Here is a 21,483-nt window from a genome sequence, read left to right as displayed (position 1 = left end):
GATCAATAAAAAAGTGAAGACATTGAACACTGATCAATATTATAACTTCTATAAAGAACACAAAATTAAGATCTAAAGTAAGGCAAAGACAACAACTCTGAATTAATAAGAATCGTGTCATGTTAGGCCTTTCTTAATCACGAACAGTGCTCAATCTCATAATTCCTATAAAGAAAACAAAATGAAAAGTAGGGCAAAAACGGGTATATGGACATACCAGAGGTGGGATAATATACTTTGGAGGAGTAAACATCACTATCACCTATTTTTGAATTGGTCCAATGTCTCTTTGAATACTTTATATTCGTCCAATTTTGAATTCGTCCATTTCTAATGAAATTAAAATGGGCGAAAATAAAACGAAATGCATATTCATCCTGTATACAGTAATCATCAGACATAATTTAACAGTATTAACTCCACATATTCAAAATACAGGAAAGAATGGAAGGGAAATAATTCATAACAAAATATATTATTGATTATTGTTTATCCAAATATGCATGTATCATAAATACATATCCATGAACAACCAATTAATGCAGCCTCGATATAAAGATATATCAAGTATATTAACAAGCACCTCAGTTAAGATATAATGTACAATACACTGCAAAAGGATACATTTGAGGTATATCTGCAAGCAACATGGTCTCTTATATCAATCGACTGACTTATATGTTATATTGAATTATATCAGTACAGCAATAAAATTATATTTCAAACGAAATGATAAATGACACTTGCGTTTCACTTTCCTTCTGGATTAGATTGACACATTCCGATCTACATGTAATGTTACAGCATTTTGAAAATTGTATAGTTCCGTATCATTTGTTTCCTGACGTAACTTCCATGTGCACTAAATTAACATTTTTTTCTCTTTATACCTATCAGAAATATATCATCGTTCTTTAAGTGTACTTGATTTCCAAAGGGATCTTTGCGGCCTCCACCGCTGCATCCACTGCCTCACTTTGAGCAACCTTCAGCCAATTCTTCCAATTCCCTGCTCCACCTATAACCACACATGTCGTGTTACATAGCTTCAATATAACTTTAATCCATTTAAAAATGGTGCTTAAGATATCTATTTTATCAAAATGTCATGCATATTATTTAAGATTTGCTTGCATGTTTTAACTTTGAATGCGAAAAGGTGAAGATCAAGAGTGCATTGATCCATCTTACAATTTTATAAAATGCAAAATAACAAGACAGATGGACCATGCTGGAAATACAAGAGGTGGGATCAGGTGCCAATGAAGAGTAAGCATCGCATGTAAGTCTTTATCTTCGCATATTGACATATTTTAGCATTTATCTATGATACATGTATATTGGATTAGTGGCAGCAGTTTTATAGAACAGAAGTCCATCAAAATCCCACTTCCGGTAATCTGGGTTTAGAGGGAGATTTCCGGGAGAGGTGTATGGATAAGTGCAAAATCTCAACTCTGGCTTTAGAGTAGGACTTCTGGGAGGAGTCTGGGTGTGGGTAACATCTTTGTTTGTAGGACTTAGTTATATTTTCCAACAAAACCAATCTATTTTTGCAATATTCCCAAATCTTTGTTTGAAACTGCAATAAATTGACATTACCCAAACGCTGAAATTTGAAACCCTTCAAAACGCTTGTTTGCCTTTCATTTGTTAACGAGTGATTTACACTATTGTTACATTATTCAACAGAAAACCTCACGTAAACACAACAAAATTCTACTTCAATTGATGTGTCCAATATCTTATCCCATGACATTGAATCTAAAACACATATATGATATATATTTGTTTTTATAACTCCGATTTTTCTGTTATCTCATTCATATTTCTATTTCATCTTTTTGTGTTTCAATTATTTCCGCTAATTCTTTACTTTTTTCTACCAAAAGTTTATTGCGGATGCGATCACTGACTTTAAAATAATTTGGCATCTATGTGATACGCATGCTCACATAAGATGCTGTTATCGAAGGCTGCAAACCATTTGAGTTGTCTTTCATTAATCTACAATTACTTCCCTTGGGCATATATAAATTAAGTGCCCCGGATCAAATCAACCTTTTCCATTTATAACTGCTACACACAGGTTGGTGTTCCCCTATTTCATAAGAATTTGTATTTAATATCTTAATTTTTAAATACACAAAACCTCAAATATGGTTTAACACAGTTGTTTATTGCGTTTAATTGATTTCTTTGTCATATTTTAGCGCTGTAGATGTAACGATGACATCGGATTGTTTGTCTAATTTTACATGTGTCTCTGATCACCGGCCATGCTGGTTTCCTCATTACATTTTTTAATTTTTTTTAATTGATCAAACATTGATTGTTAAATTTTCTAGACATTTTGATACAGTGAAAAGTACGTATAAGGGAAAACGATTCGAATTAATTATTTTTACGATTGCATACCAATTTTAATCGGGGGGGGGGGGGGTTATCGTACAAATCAAAAGGAATTTATTAATTCCTTTTGTTCGCATGCAAACTATTACAGATATATTAATTATAGAATTATCCATACAAGAAGCGAATTAGTAGCGACTCGCTCTAGTCAGACTGAAATTTCTGTACAATGTAACGGTTATATCGTGGTCATAATATATTTACGCGCGAGCTACACTTGCATGACTTGGCGACTGACGTCATAAATTCAAATCGGGATCGAGATGCGAAATCTTTATCTACTGGAGTTTTCATGGATAACACGTTGAGTATTTTTTTTTTACTTTTGCATACCTAGTCAATACCTTGGTGCAGTTACCTGGACTAGAAATTATCTTATATCTGTTAAGTTATTTACAAACTAAATACATAGCCGCTAGCAGTTACGGGATTTCAGTCAACTCTTTCCTATTTAATTATAAGCAATATTCATTACCCCAGACCGAAAAGCTAGGGATCTGTATTCGATCTTCATTTACTGTTATATGTACGTACATGTATATGATTTAAATGAGTTGAATTTTCATTGAGAGAATCATTGCACAAGGCGGTCAACTGTCATGCCACACAAACGACAGACATCAGACCAACCACCCAAAAGGTCCAAAAGGGGGAGACGGCAAGACGGCCAAGCCATGCCACCGCCTGATCCACAACCTGACAAGGATAAAAGTCGTCAATCGATGGAGACCCCACAGTACCCTTATCATTCCCAGTTAATAAGTTACCGGTCCCGCTGCAGGGTACAGAGGACCACCAAAATCTGCAGATTCCACAGCAGCATATACAGACAATTTCACCTCTCCCACAGCAGAGCCCACCAGGGGTACAGCAGACAGCAGAAGGTAATGATGTTGTACCTACGCAATCAGTGCATAATTTAGGTATGCATGTTAGCGAGTCAGTTAGGCACAATATAGTGCAAGGGAAATTTATTGAACTTCAATCCCTCATCCCATCTACTGGGGGTCATGGAGCTAATACAAACCGAAGAAACTTGGTACTCACTAGTGCAGGGGAGATAATAACCAAAGAGGCGACAAAAAGATTGACTCCATTGATAAATGAACTGATGCAATGCTGATATTTACATCAATATATCTGGCCTCGTACCCTGCTAAATCATCTGAGTTAGTAAAGTACATCCATACAGTAAGGCTAGGGGCAGCAAGAGGGGCAATAACTTGGTTTGAGTATGACACCCAATACCGACTTCGCAAGGCTATCAATCCAGTCAGCTCCTGGGGGAAGTTGATACAGAATTATGGCTACTTTATATGTCACCTAAGCCCTACATTCCATCACAAACAACACAAAAGTGCTTCGACTACAACTTTAAGGGCATTTGCACAAAAATGCAATGTCATTATTCTCATCCGTGCACTCGTTGTAGTGGCCTGCACCCGCAAGTTAATTGCAATCCAAATAAGCCCCAGTTCTATACACCTTATGGACAAAAATCGGGTCAATCATCTTTTCGTCGCCCAAGCCCCTCATACACCTCGTCCAATTACCATGCAGGGTTTCAAAACCAACATCAATATTGGAGACAGCAGTCACCACAACCACACACATTCAGTAATGCAGGCAACCAAAAACATATGGGAACTAGGAAAAACCCCAATCAATAAATCGGTGCTAAAGAAGTACCTGGTAAACTATCCCAATAGAGCTGTAGCAAACAAATTATTGTCAGGATTTTCTTTTGGATTCCATTTACATTATTCAGGCCCAAGAACCCATTTAAAAAAATAGTAATTTAGTTTCAGCATGTCAACTTCCCCACGAAATTATGGAAAAAATAAACAATGAAGTCAAATTAGGAAGGATTGGGGGACCATTTAAGAAACTGCCTATATCTAATCTACGCATATCTCCTATTGGAATTGTTCCGAAAGGTGATAATTCAGGATGGCGCCTTATTACTCATTTGTCATTTCTTCCGGATAATAGCGTGAACCTGTATATTGACCCTTTAGAATCCACAGTGCATTATACATCTTTTGATGCTGTTGTCCAAATGTTGGCTAAAGTAGGTAGAGGGGCTTATATTGGGAAAATGGACATTAAATCGGCATTTAGACTGCTACCTATTAATCCAGGTGATTTTGATCTACTGGGAATCAAGGTAGATGGAAATTATTACATAGACAAGTGCCTTCCAATGGGTTGTTCTTTATCATGCAAAGTTTTCGAGGAGTTTGTTACTTTTTTTACAATGGGTTGTGGAACTAAAGAGTGGCTTGACTACCATTGATCATTACCTAGATGATTTTATTTTCGCTGGCAAGGATTTTTTAAATTGTTCAAAGTTAATGGTTACATTTAAACAAACAAGTCAGGAATTAGGGGTTCCATTGGCAGAGGACAAATCTTTAGGTCCCACACATAGTCTAGTGTTTTAGGGCTAGAAATTGATACTGTTGATACTGGTACTGATGGTACGGGTTCCAACTGCAAAGTGCATATAACTTAGTCTATTGCTAAAGCAACTTGTAAGCAGAAAGCTGGTAACGCTACGGCAATTACAGTCATTGTTAGGGACGCTCAATTTCTTTACTAAAGCTATTGTACCAGGTAGGGCTTTTGTTAGGCGAATGCAGGATGCAACCATTGGTGTGCGGCAGCCACACCACTCAGTGAAATTGAATCAAGAAATGAAGGAAGATATGCACTGATGGTTAACATTTTTGCAAAAGTTTAACGGGAAAGTGTACTTTTGTGAGTCGGAGTGGTCTTCCAACTTAGTGCTAGACTTGTTTACAGACAGCTCAGGTGCTAAGGATCTGGGCTGTGGGGCATACTTTCAAGGGGAATGGTGCTACGTTCCTTGGCCTTCGGATTGGGATAGAACAGACATCCTTTCAGACATGACAACACTTGAGTTGATCCCAGTGGTATTAGCCATAAGTCTATGGGGGAGAAATCTTGAAAATAGGAAAGTACTGTTTCTCATTGATAACCAGGCACTGGTCACCATCCTCAACAAGCAAACATCCAAATCAAAAAGAGTGATGAGTTTGCTCCGTCCTTTCATAATAAAATGTATGTTGAACAACTTTTTATTTAGGGCAGTATACATAAATACAAAATGTAATGAAATTGCTGATTCAATATCTCGTAAACAGTGGTAACGCTTCCACCAGGTCACGCCTCATGCACAGACCTCACCATTGAGCGTTCCAGCCAGCTTTCAGTCTCTCATCTCCAAGCTGAAGTAAACAAACTTCTTCATGCAGCCCTCTCTGGAAATACGCACAAGGCATACCAAACTGGTCTCCAGGCTTACAATAGTTTTGTAGTCAACATGGTCATAATTCCCCATGGCCACCCTCTCTCGATTCAGTTGTTCAGTTTGTAGCATACTTGTCACTCAAGGGTCTTACCTATGCAACGGTGTGTTCCTACCTAGCAGGTTTATCCCACTTTGTAAAATTGCAAGGCTACCAAGATCCGACCAACCAATTCTTGGTAACTAAGTTATTGCAAGGTCTGAAACATATTACCCATACGCAGGATTGCAGATTGCCAATTACAAAGCAACTTTTGCAAGATATTATAGCAATACTGCCCAGTGTAATCACAGACAAGTATGAAACACTATTGTTTGCTGCTGCCTTCACTACTGCCTTTCATGGGTTCTTGAGAGTTAGTGAAGTAGTTGTATCACACAAAAACAATCAAAGGGTCTTACTGAGGGAAAATCTACATATTGATCACATCAATTCATGCCTGCAGCTGGAAGTAAAATTTTCCAAAACTGACCAAACTGGCAGGGGAACAACTTTACAAATCCAAAGCACGGATGATATTGCATGCCCTTACAAAATACTCACAAAGTTCTTGATGATGAGTCCAAAGCATAAAGGTCCACTTTTTTGTCATTTTTGTGGTTCCTCTGTTACTAGGTATCAATTTACATCTGTCTTGGAAAAGGCAATATCAGCTCTCAAATTGGATACCAAAGCCTATAAAGCTCATTCCTTTAGAATAGGGGCCTGCACGGAATTGGCAGTAAGAGGGTTTCCACCCAGTGTTATACAATCCCCAGGAAGATGGGCATCAAATTTTTATTAAACTTATATACGCATACCAAAATTTTAAAATCAGTATCGTGTAATTTCAGATGAACAGTTCATTTGGATGTTTGGGTCATCTATCATAAAACGTGCACATGTAGAGTCATTACATAGGCCTGGTGGGACCAATCTCAATTTAGAAACGACAAATGTTTCATTGTTATGGCAGGGTTATGGAGGACTCGAATTGATCAAAGCGATTAACAAGATAAAGACCCTACGGCAAGTAGGCCCTTCGCGGTTGAGTTAAGGCTTTCCCCATAATTTTTTTAATACCAGTGCTGTACATACATATACTTTACCGCACTGGCACATTGCACGACGTCACAATGAAAAATACGTCATGACGAAGGCCATGACGTAGATATATACAGTCCTTTTGTGGTTGGAAATGTCAAAATATTGTTTCGTTATTTACCACCGCTGTCAAACGGTAAACTGCAATCGCGTAAAAGTTTCTGTCAAATGGGTTATATTAATTCTCTTTGATATTGAAAAAGTTTCAATTTCTTCTTTATATAGCATACATGCTAAAGTAATATCCATATCATATTGTGATCTTGATATCGCCCCTAATCTACACGTATAGTTACTTTCACAATGGACTCATTTGCATAAACAGGGTTTCCGTACATAAAATTTTCATCATTGACATGACACCCCGAGGTTTTTAAGTGAAAGATGTTTGATTTATGTGACATGTGAACTTCAGTGCCAAAAGAAAGTTAAAGGAACAAGTTCTGGCTTCAACAGAAAATATGTTTTTCAGGCTAGATTCAACTTCGTATGTGCGAAAATCGCTGCATCTTGCACATTCAATGCAAAAATTAGACATGTTACAAGTCACAATAAACTTGCTCTCAGCACTTTTCAAATTAAGAAATTAATATGCTTTGAAGTTATATTAATTTCAACTTGCATTAATATCTGGATATCGTGCCAATTCCACGATTTATACATACACGATACGTTTTTATCTTGATATTTGATCACGTGATACAGAGTTGATGTACAGACTGTCGGTCTGGTGGAAAATGTATAAGAGGTCAATATGCACTTAATGATATATACATATTGTTTTTCTATAAAAGGGTTGTGTTTACAGAATTTGTCACAGATTGATCTGTTTATTAACGTCTTTTTCCTGACATATTTCTATGGCCCTACTTAACACAACTGCGTTCCCCTACCGCCTTGTTAATCCCCTGTGGTGGTAACGACTTGGGTAAAACTTCTGTGAGAAAAATAAGGTTGGCAATAAATCAATTGATTCATTATCTAAGACAAGAATTTTGTAATGCACACATCATATGGTCGCTCATTTTGCCCAGAATTGCCTGGCGATACACACAAAACATAAAAGCTGTGGAGAAAGCTAGAAAACGAATAAATTCCTTTATTCAGAGTAGAGTGTGCGAGGTTGGGGGTTCCATCATTCACTACCCTGACATATCCGACCATCCTCAATTTTTTCAATCCAATGGGGTAGATTTATCACAATTGGGCAATCAAATATTCTTGAATACCTTGCAAGGCGGGCGGGAATCTATCATGAAATTCAAGGTCCAAGTTTACCCTCCACTATAAGTTTTCCCACACGTAACCTGATAGGGCACGGCTGCCGCTCTTACCCCCACCCAATCGGTGGCGGATACCCAACTGAAAGGGCTTTGGTGCAAAGCTCTTGCAGTTGAGTCTTTTGGCCCAACGAGCGGCTTATTATGTACATGTGAAAAATATGACATTTGATTTGAAAATTCGGCCTTGATTTCTGCTCCTCCCAGGCTTAAGGCCATATTTGTTTGATGTGTTGGAATTTCGACCTTGACCTCTGCATCTCATAGGTTCAAGGCCATATGTTGAATTTGTTTTTGAATCTGACCTTGACCTCTGCATCTCCCAGGGTCAAGGTCATCCCTAATTGATGTTGACATTGATATGATGCTTTTGGGGCTTGCCATTTGTGTGAGACAGCCCACAATTTGAACTTGATTTGTTTGCTTTTGATACTTTAATCAGCCGTGCCTTTTATCGCCAAATACATTGATGAACACGTATTGCTTGTTTCTGTTTGCACTTTCTGAGATAATTTGGCATCTATGTGATTCGCATGTTCACATAAGATGCTGTTATCGAAGGCTGCAAACCATTTGAGTTGTCTTTCATTAATCTACAATTACTTCCCTTGGGCATATATAAATTAAGTGCCCCGGATCAAATCAACCTTTTCCATTTATAACTGCTACACACAGGTTGGTGTTCCCCTATTTCATAAGAATTTGTATCTAATATCTTAATTTTTAAAACCCAAACCCTACCACCCGGAACTGTTCTGTTGTCTTTGTTTTTTTTCCTGAAACCAGGATACTGCTTGTCCTTGCTTTATCTTTCAGGTTACACTCCCAAATAAATGTCGGTGCGGCTGATACAGAAACAATGACTTTAGTGTGACTGATGAGCTCATTGCTCAACGAGCGGCTTATTATGTACATGTGAAAAATATGACATTTGATTTGAAAATTCGGCCTCGATTTCTGCTCCTCCCAGGCTTAATGCCATATTTGTTTGATGTGTTTGAATTTCGACCTTGACCTCTGTATCTCACAGGTTCAAGGTCATATATTGAATTTGTTTTTGAATTTGACCTTGACCTTTCCATCTCCCAGGGTCAAGGTCATCCCTAATTGATGTTGACATTGATATGATGCTTTTGGGGCTTGCCATTTGTGTGATGCAGCCCACAATTTGAACTTGATTTGTTTGCTTTTGATACTTTAATCAGCCGTGCCCTTTATCGCCAAATAAATTTATAAACACGTATTGCTTGTTTCTGTTTGCACTTTCTGAGATAATCATTGTTTACAGTTCTACTTACACTCTCTTTCACAGTTTTTAAATTGGACACAATGTTTTTAATACCTCCTCTTGTGATATTTTTTTTCTCGTTACCCATCCTTGACTTTCCTGGATATTTTGCCATTGTAGTATCTAACGTTATAGAGGTATTCAAAGATTTACAATTCGCGTTCTTTGCGTTTGAGCCATAAAAATGTTTCGAGTAGTGTTCACTAACGCCAGTACCGGTGATAGAATATTAGATATAGTACATGTCATCAATTTGACAATGGTTTCCTGCTCCAAAATTGAGATTCAACAAAGAGAAAAGCAACATTCACCAACACATTATGTTCTCTGGATTCAAAAAGCAGGACGTATATTTGAATTGCCTATATGAGGAGCGCGTTTCTATGCGCCCATCTTGATTTCTGTCACTACTAGCTGATCTATATTTGTAATTAATCTTAGTTTGTCGAATCTTGGTAACACATTTCAAGGCACAATTCTCCGAATTAACGAAATGGTGTTTTAACTTTCATAAAACAATGATATGGATTTGTGTATTGATACACGAAATGAATCGAAGACAAAAAAGAACCGCGGAGTGGAAAGGATGTTTTAGCAAAGTGAACAAGTGTTCAGAGAACATTTGAATTGATTACCTTTCCAATAGAATATGTGTTCATCCTTTAAATCAGTCACAATGCTCAAAGACTCGGGAATGTTGCTGTTCTTATAAGCCGACATTGCCTTAAACTCACACTTATTCGCAATTTCAGTGATTAGTTCGTCACTTGTGTCTAAATCCAGGAAGTCCGCAATCTGCTTTACATGTGTCATAAGGTCCTATAACGAAAGACAAGTTGATTCAAAACAGATTAATTGTTTTTAATTAGGAGTTATCATTTGTCATACGTTTATTCGATATCATTTATTTTGTTAAAAACAGGAAGCTCACCTATTCTGTACGAATACATGGTATACCGTTTGTAAGAAATTCTGCACCAAATATCACTAAAAAGCCAAGTGTATGCATGCGCGAGAAAGCCGTGTTAGTTGTGATTGCGAGACTGTGGAGTTGTTACCTTTTTCATGTCTTCGTAGCAGAGATTTAAGAGAGGGTGCGATGGATTCTCCTCTTTATAGTTTGCCCATTCATTTATATATTTTGTCCAGGGACAACAGCGAACTGAAATGTATACATTATACAGCAACTTAGAAAATCGATTTAGTCACGAAAAACTGAAATCAAGTTTCCTTTTATATTTCTATGATCTTTATATGTTTTAAAACCGGAGTCAAATTGAAATTCCCAACATACTTGCAACAAAAATGGTTTAATGTAAAACAAATCCTACGTTGTCCTGTCCAAAACAGATTGAAGTAGACGTCAAATTCCATGTCCTTCATCATTTCCCCAGCTCTTGTTTTCTTGACGAAATTAAAATATGACACAGCTACATCCTTTGGATTTCGGTAGATGTTGATGAGTTTACATTTCCTGGCCATGAAATCGTTCGGCATAAGTCGAGGTACCATATGGGACACATAAACACCATCGGAAACCTGCTGAAGTTTGTCCACGGGAAACAATTCGATAAGAGGGGGCATCGTGTCGTGGTACTCAGAAGAGTTATTTCTCAACATGCTCACTACTTCATAACACCAATGCGTACCTACAGAGATGAAACAGATTTTTAGTTAGATATCTAGAGATTCATGATTTTATTGATTCTTTGAGTAAACTTTATGCTGAATTATCTATGTGTGGTGATAAATTTTCGATGCATTTGTTTTCACCAGGGGACAAATTTTCAATGGATTCGTTCTGTTTGTAAATTTAACTTAGCGAAAAGGTGGAGATAACGAGCAGTGATCAATCTCATAACTCATATAAAAAATATGGAACTAAGAGTAGGGAAAACACGGATCCCTGGACTCATCAGAAGTAGGATCAGGTGCCTAGGATGCTAAGCATCCACTTTTGAGCATTCACACCCACCAAGAGTCAAATATCTTGATCAGTAAACGGAGTAGTCCGTAGTTTATATGTAAGAATGTAAAGTGCGATGGTCGCTCCAAAGTGCGATGGTCACGCCAAAGTGCGAGGGTCACGTCAAAGTGCAATGGTCTGCGCCAGAGTGCGATGTTTTGTTAACTTTACGGACGCCAAAGTGGGATGGTGCAGGGTTCAGTAACGTTTATGACGCCACGTCATTGTGACGTCATTCTTAACGCCTTTCAAAATGAAACCGAAGAGGTGCAATGTCAGTTTGTCTCAACAAAAGTTCTTTCTGCTGCAGTGCTGACACCAACTTCTTCAGAAAATATCGTAGGAAGGAACGGGTGATTAAGATTGACATGGATGACAGCAACGTTGAGGATTGTGAGAACGGCAAAGTGCATTTGTTGTCGAACTATCTACATCGCCCAAACATTATTTAATGACACTCCGATGATAACATTATTACTTGTGATGTACACATAATAAATTCCTGGGGGTATGCTATAATGCAAAACATTCTATACGATTTCGTGTTAGACAATTTTGAGTTTAATAACACGACAAGGAAATAAGTTCTAATCTTTATTTGTTGTGAATGGATTTTGTACTGATATTTTGATGAAACAACATCATACAGTTGGTACAGTCTGTACCAAAAACACTCTGTCGTTCACAAACCAACTGATTTCAGCATGTCACTCCATTGCACTTTGGCGCACTAGTATGCACCATCGGACTTTGTCGTGTCGACACCATCGCATTATGGCACATTCGTTTCACACCATAGCAGTTTGGCGTATCAGACCATCGCACTTTGGCGCATGAATGTGGACTATCGCACTTTGGCGTGTCACATCATCGGGGTTTGGGGCAGACCATTGTACTTTGGCGTGACCATCGCACTTTAGAGTCCCATCGAACTTTGAAGTCCTACATAATATATTAAACCGATGTTGCATTACTCTTTAACAATACGAATTAGTAAAATCTGAATATCACCTGTAGTATTCAGGTATAAATAGACTGTGAATATCGGCTTCAATTACGCAGTGGTTAGAACATCTGCAATTGTTCTCATTTCGTTTTCCTGTCAAGCCCAAAATATTTCTTCCCATTGCATGTATATGCAGATTTCACTTTTATTCAACTCATATTTATTAGCTCACCAAGAATGTCTGTTTTGCAGGGTTATGACAATCTAAGAAAGAAATTATATTTATCAAAAAAGCTTCTACGTACGAAAACATCTTGAGATGGCCTTCAACTCGACATTTGGGTATGTACATGTATACGACGTTTCATCTAGTAACAATGCTCATTTTCATTCAGAGAGAAACTTCAAAATTTGACATTTTTCGAACGTAAAATCAAAGTATTTTCGTACGTAACCCATATTGAATTCAACTCATTTGTCTGATTGGTCGGAAGCAAATCGTCATCACTTTATTTAGCATGCAAATCTAGATGTAAGAACATATAGTTTCCTCGACATGAATCACGACAGGAAATTCGGAAGAAATGAATGTAGGACATCAATGATAGCGACTGGGAATTCCGAAAGGAATGAAAGTAGAATATCATTGTGGAAAAGGAATATGAAAATACATGCGAGTATTATACACTTAAGGAATAAAGCGATTTTTCACCTATGAGAGGTGAGGATAACAAACAGTGACCAATCTCACAACTTTCACAAGCCATACAAAATAAATAGTTGGGTAAACACGGACCTCTGCACACACCAGAGGTGGGTTCATGTGCCTAGAAGGAGTAAACATCCCATATCGGCCGGTGACATTCGTCGTGAGCCCCATATATTGATCAGGCAAACTGGGCCATCTAAAACCGGTGCGCCAAAAACGGTCTCACAATCGATGTGAAACACGTCAGGTAGCATTTCACCCAATGATAGGCTGCATTGGCAAACTAGGTCGTTATAACTACCATAAAAGTATAGTAACTATGTTATACCATATACTCTAACTTGTTGCAGTTTACGCTTTAAAACCCACAAAGCGTAGTGGATTGTAAGAAGCACAAACAACACGAAGTTTGATTATATGGTATAACGTAGTTACAAATTAACTTTTTCGTTTATGAAATAGTTTAACAAACACTGATGAACAAACGAAATTACTTGCAACGCTTAGCAACATACCAAGGAAGTGTCGACTGTGAAAGAAACCATCTTGGTTCTTCAAATAACTGGATCATGTATTATATTTATCAAATTTGACAATGTAAGTTGGAGTTTGCGACGAATCTTGAAAACATAGGTAGGATACATATGTGGGCCTAATGTTTACTTTGCAGCACAAGATCGACTTATGAGTCATTTCAGAAGTCAATATCTCATACTCGGAAGTGAATGTTTCATAGAACTGCGTTTTATCAAAAAATTTATATCAAGAACAAATCATCCGCAAAACAATTTATAAAAAATCGAGGAGTTGTTGTGTAATCGTATGTACTAAAAGGGGAAGTAATAATAATGATAATAAAAAGAAACAATACGATCACTATAAATCGAAAATCAGAAGACCTTAATAATAACAATAAGAGAGAGCGTAAAACAATATGTTCCCAAACTTTGTTTGCGAAACATACCGGTAATAATGATCATGATAATGATGATAATAATGATATTTTGTGCTAGAAGTTGAAAATGCTAAAAGGATGACTCAAGGGGGCTTTTTATTGACTGAAATTATCAGATTTTTTGTACATATACCAGCGCTACGTGTACATGTATATGGATTTAATTTAATTGGCTCTACTTGTTTGGCACGCTGTTTTTGGCTATATTTAGATCTAAAACTTCATAGTTATTTCGGATTTCAAACATTTCGGTTGAGCATCACTGAAGAGACATTATTTGTCGAAATGTGCATCTGGTGCATCAAAATTGGTACCGTATAAGTTTTACATACAAGCAGGCTATTATATTCTTCCTGAAACGTTCTACTTTACCATTTTATATATGTATTACAATGTGCATTCAAAATGGATAGCAATGTTTCATTCAATCTATTGTATTTCGGCATATTTCACTTGATCTGATATCATTAGATGATGTCTTCCGAGTTCAAGTGGTGTTATTATTTATAACCAATGCAGTTGTAACACTGCTGAGGTTTTATCGTTAGCTAGAAATTGATTGCGGTTCTCAAAATAGTTGATGTTCAATAATTCAACCATATTATTCATTTTTGGCTTCGTAAATGGATGTTCAATCCATACTCTCCATGCACTCTAGAAGCAAAATTGTAAGTCACATACCAGATTTGGGGTATGAAATCACACAGACATCACCGTCCTTGAATGACATGTATTTTAATTGTTTCAGGTGTTTCTCTATGTTGCCCGTGTAGTTGAAAGGAAACAGAAATCCGTCATATTCCACAACCTGCATCACCACTTTACCACTAGGGTCTTTGATATCTTTCTTACTCATCTTAAAAAGAGAAATACTCTGCTAAATACATGAATAATGTATATACTTAACTAACAGAACGGATGTATTTAGCTGAATGCACTGTACTTGAAAAAAGTTATCAATCTCATAAATCATGTAACGAATATGCATAGAGGCAAACGCTAGGGCAAACACGGACCCCTGTACATATCAGGGGTGGGACAAGGGCCCTTATTCACAAAATATCTTACGAGTAAGATCAAATTTATGAACACTGTAATTTTCTTATTTTTCATTTCTTGTAGATTTTCTTAATAAGTAAAGTACGTCCATGATTTATAAAACTTGAATACATACGTATGGCCTTGTGATTGGAATTTGATTATCAGACAGAATTATTTTTTCAGCTTAGTCGTAAGATGTTTTGTGAATAGGGGCCCTGATGTTTAGGAGGAGTATGCCTCCCCTGTGTATCAGTCACAGCCGTCATGAGCCGTACATTTGGATCAGGAAAGGGTGAAATCGGTTTAAAACATGTCAGACAGTATTCAACCTACTGGCAGGTCATATTTCCAAATAAAGTCACTATAAAACCATAGAGGTCGCTAACTACTGGCAGTGTTCTGTCTCGTGTTAAAGCGCGGCGATACACAGATCGTGTTATTGTGTTTCAAATTAGTTAAGAGACATAAACACAATTTGTAGTTGAGCCATGTAATGGCATATTGCTACACAGATTTGGGATTGTGACAATGGAGAAGCTGGAGTCATCTCGTTTGCCTTAAAGTTGAGTTGGCAGTCTGGTGTTAACATTTATGTTCAATAAAATATCCAAGTATAATGCAGATGTGGTAGACTGTTATGTCCTTTATTTGAAGATCACTGAGATATAACAAGTCGACATATGAATGAAAATGAAATAATCAAACCATAGCAGAAACACAAACAGAGAAGAAGCTATAAGAGGGCAGTTCAATTTCAATCATACGTTCAGATGAAATAAATGACAGTTCTGGTGGCAGGATTCATGTTGCTACATTGATGTCAGAGATCAACACCACATTTGTCCATCCTTATAACTTCGTGTGAATTGGTGTTTCATTATATTTCTCTGTTTATGAATAAATGAGAACGGATAGATAATTGCAGTTAATGGGATGGATGAATATGAGTTACCGTACGTACATGTATACTGGATTCCTAAGCTTCACAAAAACCTTACAAAGAAAGATACATTGGTGGATCCAGTAAATGTTCTACCAAGCCTCTATCGTTGCTTTTCACGAAATATTAACAGCTGTGAAGGCGAAATTTAAAAGCGTACTTTGTCACAACATATGCCAGAAATGTTGTAGATCAAATGTGGACTCTAAAAATTTTTAGGGAACCTTTAGTAATTTAAAAACAAATCACTTTTTTTCATCACTTTATTCGACCATTCCTTACGAGAAATGAAAGGCTATATCATTGACAGTTGCGTTGTCAACAAAAATGAGAGAAGGAAATATTCATAGCTCACGATGGGTGTGGCCGGTTGACAGGGAATGTTTACTCCTATTCCACCTCTGGTATATACAAGCCTGGAGGATATGAAACTTTTACCGCACGCATACTCAGCCATTTTTTAGTATAACTCTAACTTCTGAAGCATACTCAAAAGATCGCGAGGATGTAATCCATTTTAGTATGAGAATGATTTAATAAAAGTTTTATAACCTTCACTTTTGAGTATGAGTACTATCTAGAACATGGGGATCAAATCTGAGTATGAAAACATGCTCAAAAAGTTTTATAACCTCCAGACCTGGGTACGTGTCTGCCAGCTCTTTATTTCGTATTCTTTATAGGAGTCATGACGTGTTTCATACCGATTGTTAAGCCGTTCTTGGCACACTGATTTTGACTGCGGATAACTCCGTTTACCTGATCAGGATATGGGGCTCACGGCGGGTGTGAACGGTCAACAGGGGATGCTTACTCCTCCTAGGCACCCGATCCCACCTCTGGTGTATCCAGGGGTCCGTGTTTGCCCAACCATCTATTTTGTATTGCTTGTAGGAGTTTTGAGATTGATCACTGTTCGTTATCTTCACCTTGCATTGATCATTGTTCATTATCTGCACTTTTTGTGTAACCGATCGCTGCGTATATGACAATGAGTATTATAATCATTTTATACTATTTTATTATAATCATTTTACATACGGGCATTTTTCCTTTCTTAAACATAAGTAGCATTTGCATCGTTAAATGTTACATTTCGGGTTTGCATTGGGTTTGCATTACATCATGGCCACCGATATTTCAAGTAATGGAATGGGAATAAACATATAAGATGACGTTGATATTTGCTTATGAATATTAGCATTAAGCATGCGCATTTTTACTGTGAAAAATGGTAATTTTGGTGGCAGGGATTGAAAGGTAAGTGCTGAATAGATAGAGGAAACCAACAAATTTTCAATACCTTCACATCAAGTAGAAAAGAATCAGAATAGACGTTTCGTTCACTGATACATAAAAGGATCTGATAATGGTTTAAAATACAAGTTAATATGAAGCGGAACCGGGCACACACAGTTTCCTTGTTGCCCTCTATACCGAAAGATGCGTGTGATAATTAGAACCACGGTAGAATTTATCGTTACAACTACACGTGTGCTTTTTCAATGACAGATGAGTGGTTACTTAAGATTTCCTTGACCTGTGATGTTGAAGTTTTTCTAAGGAATGACATAGAGAATACGGCGATCTATGATACGTTAATGTACGTTTTTATATCTCCATTCACATTCATTTGTTTGAATATGAAAAGTGAAGATAACGAACAGTGATCAATCTCATAACTCCTATAAAGGTGAAGATAAGGAACAGTGATCAATCTCATAACTCCTATAAGCAATACAAAATAGAGAGTTGGGCAAACACGGACCCGTGGACACATTGAGTAACATTGAGTAAGGAGATTCTACCTAGATAAATAGTGTATACGGACAGGTATTATACACGATTGCTATTGTTTCTACACGGTCGAGATCTAATTCTACACGGGTGAGATCTAATTCTACACGGGTGAGATCTAATTCTACATGGGTGAGATCTAATTCCACACGGATGAGATCTAATTCTACACGGGTGAGATCTAATTCTACACGGGTGAGATCTAATTCTACATGGGTGAGATCTAATTCTACACGGGTGAGATCTAATTCTACACGGGTGAGATCTAATTCTACATGAGTAAGATCTAATTCTACACGGATGAGATCTAATTTACATGGGTGAGATCTAATTCTACACAGGTGAGATCTAATTCTACACGGGTGAGATCTAATTCTACACGAGTAAGATCTAATTCTACACGGGTGAGATCTAACTCTACACGGGTGAGATCTAACTCTACATGGGTGAGATCTAATTCTACACGGGTGAGATCTAATTCTACACGGGTGAGATCTAATTTTACACGGGTGAGATCTAACTCTACACGGGTGAGATCTAATTCTACACGGGTGAGATCTAATTCTACACGGATGAGATCTAATTCTACATGGGTGAGATCTAATTCTACACGGGTGAGATCTAATTCTACACGGGTGAGATCTAATTCTACAGGAGTGAGATCTAACTCTACAAGTGTGAGATCTAATTCTACACGGGTGAGATCTAATTCTACACGGATGAGATCTAATTCTACATGGGTGAGATCTAATTCCACAAGGGTGAGATCTAATTCTATATGGGTGAGATCTAATTCTACACGGGTGAGATCTAATTCTACACGGGTGAGATCTAATTCTACATGAGTAAGATCTAATTCTACGCGGGTGAGATCTAATTCTACATGGGTGAGATCTAATTCTACACGGGTGAGATCTAATTCTACATGGGTGAGATCTAATTCTACACGGGTGAGATCTAATTCTACACGGGTGAGATCTAACTCTACACGGGTGAGATCTAATTCTACATGGGTGAGATCTAATTCTACATGGGTGAGATCTAATTCTACACGGATGAGATCTAATTCTACATGGGTGAGATCTAATTCCACACGGGTGAGATCTAATTCTATATGGGTGAGATCTAATTCTGCACGGGTGAGATCTAATTCTACACGGGTGAGATCTAATTCTAAATGGGTGAGATCTAATTTTACATGGGTGAGATCTAACTCTACATGGGTGAGATCTAATTTTACACGGGTGAGATCTAATTCTACACGGGTGAGATGTAATTCTACACAGGTGAGATCTAATTTTACACGGGTGAGATCTAATTCTACACGGGTGAGATCTAACTCTACATGAGTGAGATCTAATTCTACATGGATGGTTTCTAATTCTACAGGGATGATATCTAGTTCTACAGGGATGAGGTTACACTTGCTCAAGTCTCTATGTTTAATAATCAGTGCTCTCTTTAATACTTTTGATAATGCCAAACTCTATGTTTGGTGACATTAAGTATGGTAGAGAGCAGAGAAACACAGTAAAATTTGGATGAAATGATAATGTAATAAAAACAACATAGAGACTTGAGCAAGTCTAGGATGAGGTAAGTTTCTACAAGGGTGAAGTCTGAATTTACACGGGTTAAGTTTAATGCTTGAAATGGAGCAATCATTCATAAATGAGCAGAAAACTCTTACCTTATATTTTCCCTCTGTGCTGTAAAACGTGTGTTGGCATATACTCTATGAATGCATTTTTTATTCGTATTGATAAATACTTTAATTCTACTTGTGACACAAAATTTGATTGGCTGAAAACAATGACAAAAAATAGCTTACATTCGATAATGTAACTTGGTATTGGAACACACATCCCTCTGAACCCCAGATAACACTACTATTTGAAATATAATTTTGACATCGTGACCCTCTATGAAATAGACAATCAACGGAATAAAACGTGCACAAGAAAATACCTTTGTTTGATTTTTTCTCGATGTTAATCAAATCGTATTTTCTTTTACTTGTAAGTGCACAGAGCATTAACAGTTAGAAGTTAGAGCACTAACACTGATACAACGATATCATGTGCGAAATAATGATATATCAAGTACTTGCAACTCATTATGAAATAGAGATTCTATTTTGATTTGGGGATTTATTTCATTCATTTCAAAATTAAGGATTATCTCCCTCATGCATAGCTCTTATCCTTGGACGAATTTGGCTCCACTTTTTTGGCACGCTGTTTTGGCTATATTTAGCTCTAAAACTTCATAGTTATTTCGGATTTCAAACATTTCGGTTGAGCATCACTGAAGAGACATTATTTGTCGAAATCCGCATCTGGTGCATCAAAATTGGTACCGTATAAGTTTTACATTATGACCCCTGGGTCGAGGCCTCTGCTGGTGGACTGTTAGTCCCCGAGGGTCTCTACAGCCCAGTAGCTAAGTACTTTGTTACTAGCTTGAAAATACGGATGTATATTTAATTGCTGTAATAAAATTTAGAAATTCATTTCAAAATTAAGGATTATCTCCCTCATGCATAGCTCTTATCCTTGGACGAATTTGGCTCCACTTTTTTGGCACGCTGTTTTTGGCTATATTTAGCTCTAAAACTTCATAGTTATTTCGGATTTCAAACATTTCGGTTGAGCACCACTGAAGAGACATTATTTGTCAAAATGCGCATCTTGTGCATCAAAATTGGTACCGTATAAGCTTTACATTGATCCGCCTATCAAAGCATAAAATGCATTATGTATTACAAAATGTACCAGATGACGTCATGCCAAATCATTTGATTGAATTTTGTCGAAGATTATGCCAGACGATCGGCTATATATGAGAAAGAAGAACATGATACATTGTCAGAATGGGTTAAATGCACTGATTTTGACTGCGGATAACTCCGTTTACCTGATCAGGATATGGGGCTCACGGCGGGTGTGACCGGTCAACAGGGGATGCTTACTCCTCCTAGGCACCTGATCCCACCTCTGGTGTGTCCAGGGGTCCGTGTTTGCCCAACTATATATTTTGTATTGCTTGTAGGAGTTATGAGAGTGATCACTGTTTGTTATCTTCACCTTGCATTAGAGGAATATTGAAATCCCACATTAGACATATTAAAACCAAAGTACGTACCATCTATCCTTCTGTGTTTAGTAAACCAGAAATGATAAAAGAATTAGATAGGTTACATGAGGAATATGTTTTGGTTCCAGCTGACAAAGCTTGTAACAACATTGTCTTTGTTTGTAAGGCTCATTCTTACAACTGTATTTTAAACGAACTTGGCATTAATTCCACTTTTGGTAATCGAATTTATACTCCAACCGTCCTTTCAAAAGATGAAATTCTTCACAACCATACTTCAGTTTTAGACACATTTAATATCCCAATCCATGGGTCAAATGAATATGAATTACTGTACCTGTACTGGACTCCTAAACTACATAAAACCTTTACAAACAAAGATACATTGCTGTATCCAGTAAGTGTACTATCAAGCCCCTATCTTTGCTCCTCACCAAAATATTAACAGCTGTGAAAGGGAAACTTCAAATTTACTCTGCACTACATATGCCAGAAGTGGTGTTAATAAAATGTGGATTCAAATTTTTTTTTGAAGAACTTTAGGTAACCTAGAAATCGCAAAACTTTTTCCAAATCAATAACATATGGAATCCTGATAGGGCCACTTAGTTCACTATCGCACCATCGAGGTTTGGGTC

At 37.2% G+C, this 21,483-nt stretch overlaps 1 protein-coding gene across 1 annotated transcript; it reads right to left on the bottom strand.

The window, feature by feature from the left end:
- Positions 1–473: 473 nt before the first annotated feature.
- Positions 474–19,483, bottom strand: LOC125657069 (sulfotransferase 1B1-like). Its single transcript, XM_048887703.2, has 6 exons — positions 19,440–19,483; positions 14,653–14,827; positions 10,727–11,044; positions 10,454–10,557; positions 10,031–10,214; positions 474–1,018 (listed from the first exon to the last, which is right to left on the bottom strand). Exons 2-6 carry the CDS (start codon positions 14,825–14,827, stop codon positions 915–917), a joined length of 885 nt encoding a protein of 294 aa, XP_048743660.1. The 5' UTR covers positions 19,440–19,483; the 3' UTR covers positions 474–914.
- Positions 19,484–21,483: the final 2,000 nt, after the last annotated feature.

The sequence above is a fragment of the Ostrea edulis genome, chromosome 7 (genome assembly GCF_947568905.1).
Source record: "Ostrea edulis chromosome 7, xbOstEdul1.1, whole genome shotgun sequence".
NCBI lineage: Eukaryota > Metazoa > Mollusca > Bivalvia > Ostreida > Ostreidae > Ostrea > Ostrea edulis.
Note: the sequence above shows the minus strand (reverse complement) of the source record. Positions and strands in the feature narration are given on the sequence as shown.

Bases quoted from the DNA above. Each gene is read 5' to 3' on its own strand.
- LOC125657069 (XM_048887703.2), bottom strand. From the start codon at position 14,827: ATGAGTAAGAAAGATATCAAAGACCCTAGTGGTAAAGTGGTGATGCAG. The intron at 10,558-10,726 runs GTAGGATTTGTT...TATACATTTCAG, and splicing joins TCTGTTTTGGACAGGACAAC to TTCGCTGTTGTCCCTGGACA. The intron at 10,215-10,453 runs GTAACAACTCCA...CTTTCGTTATAG, and splicing joins GCTACGAAGACATGAAAAAG to GACCTTATGACACATGTAAA.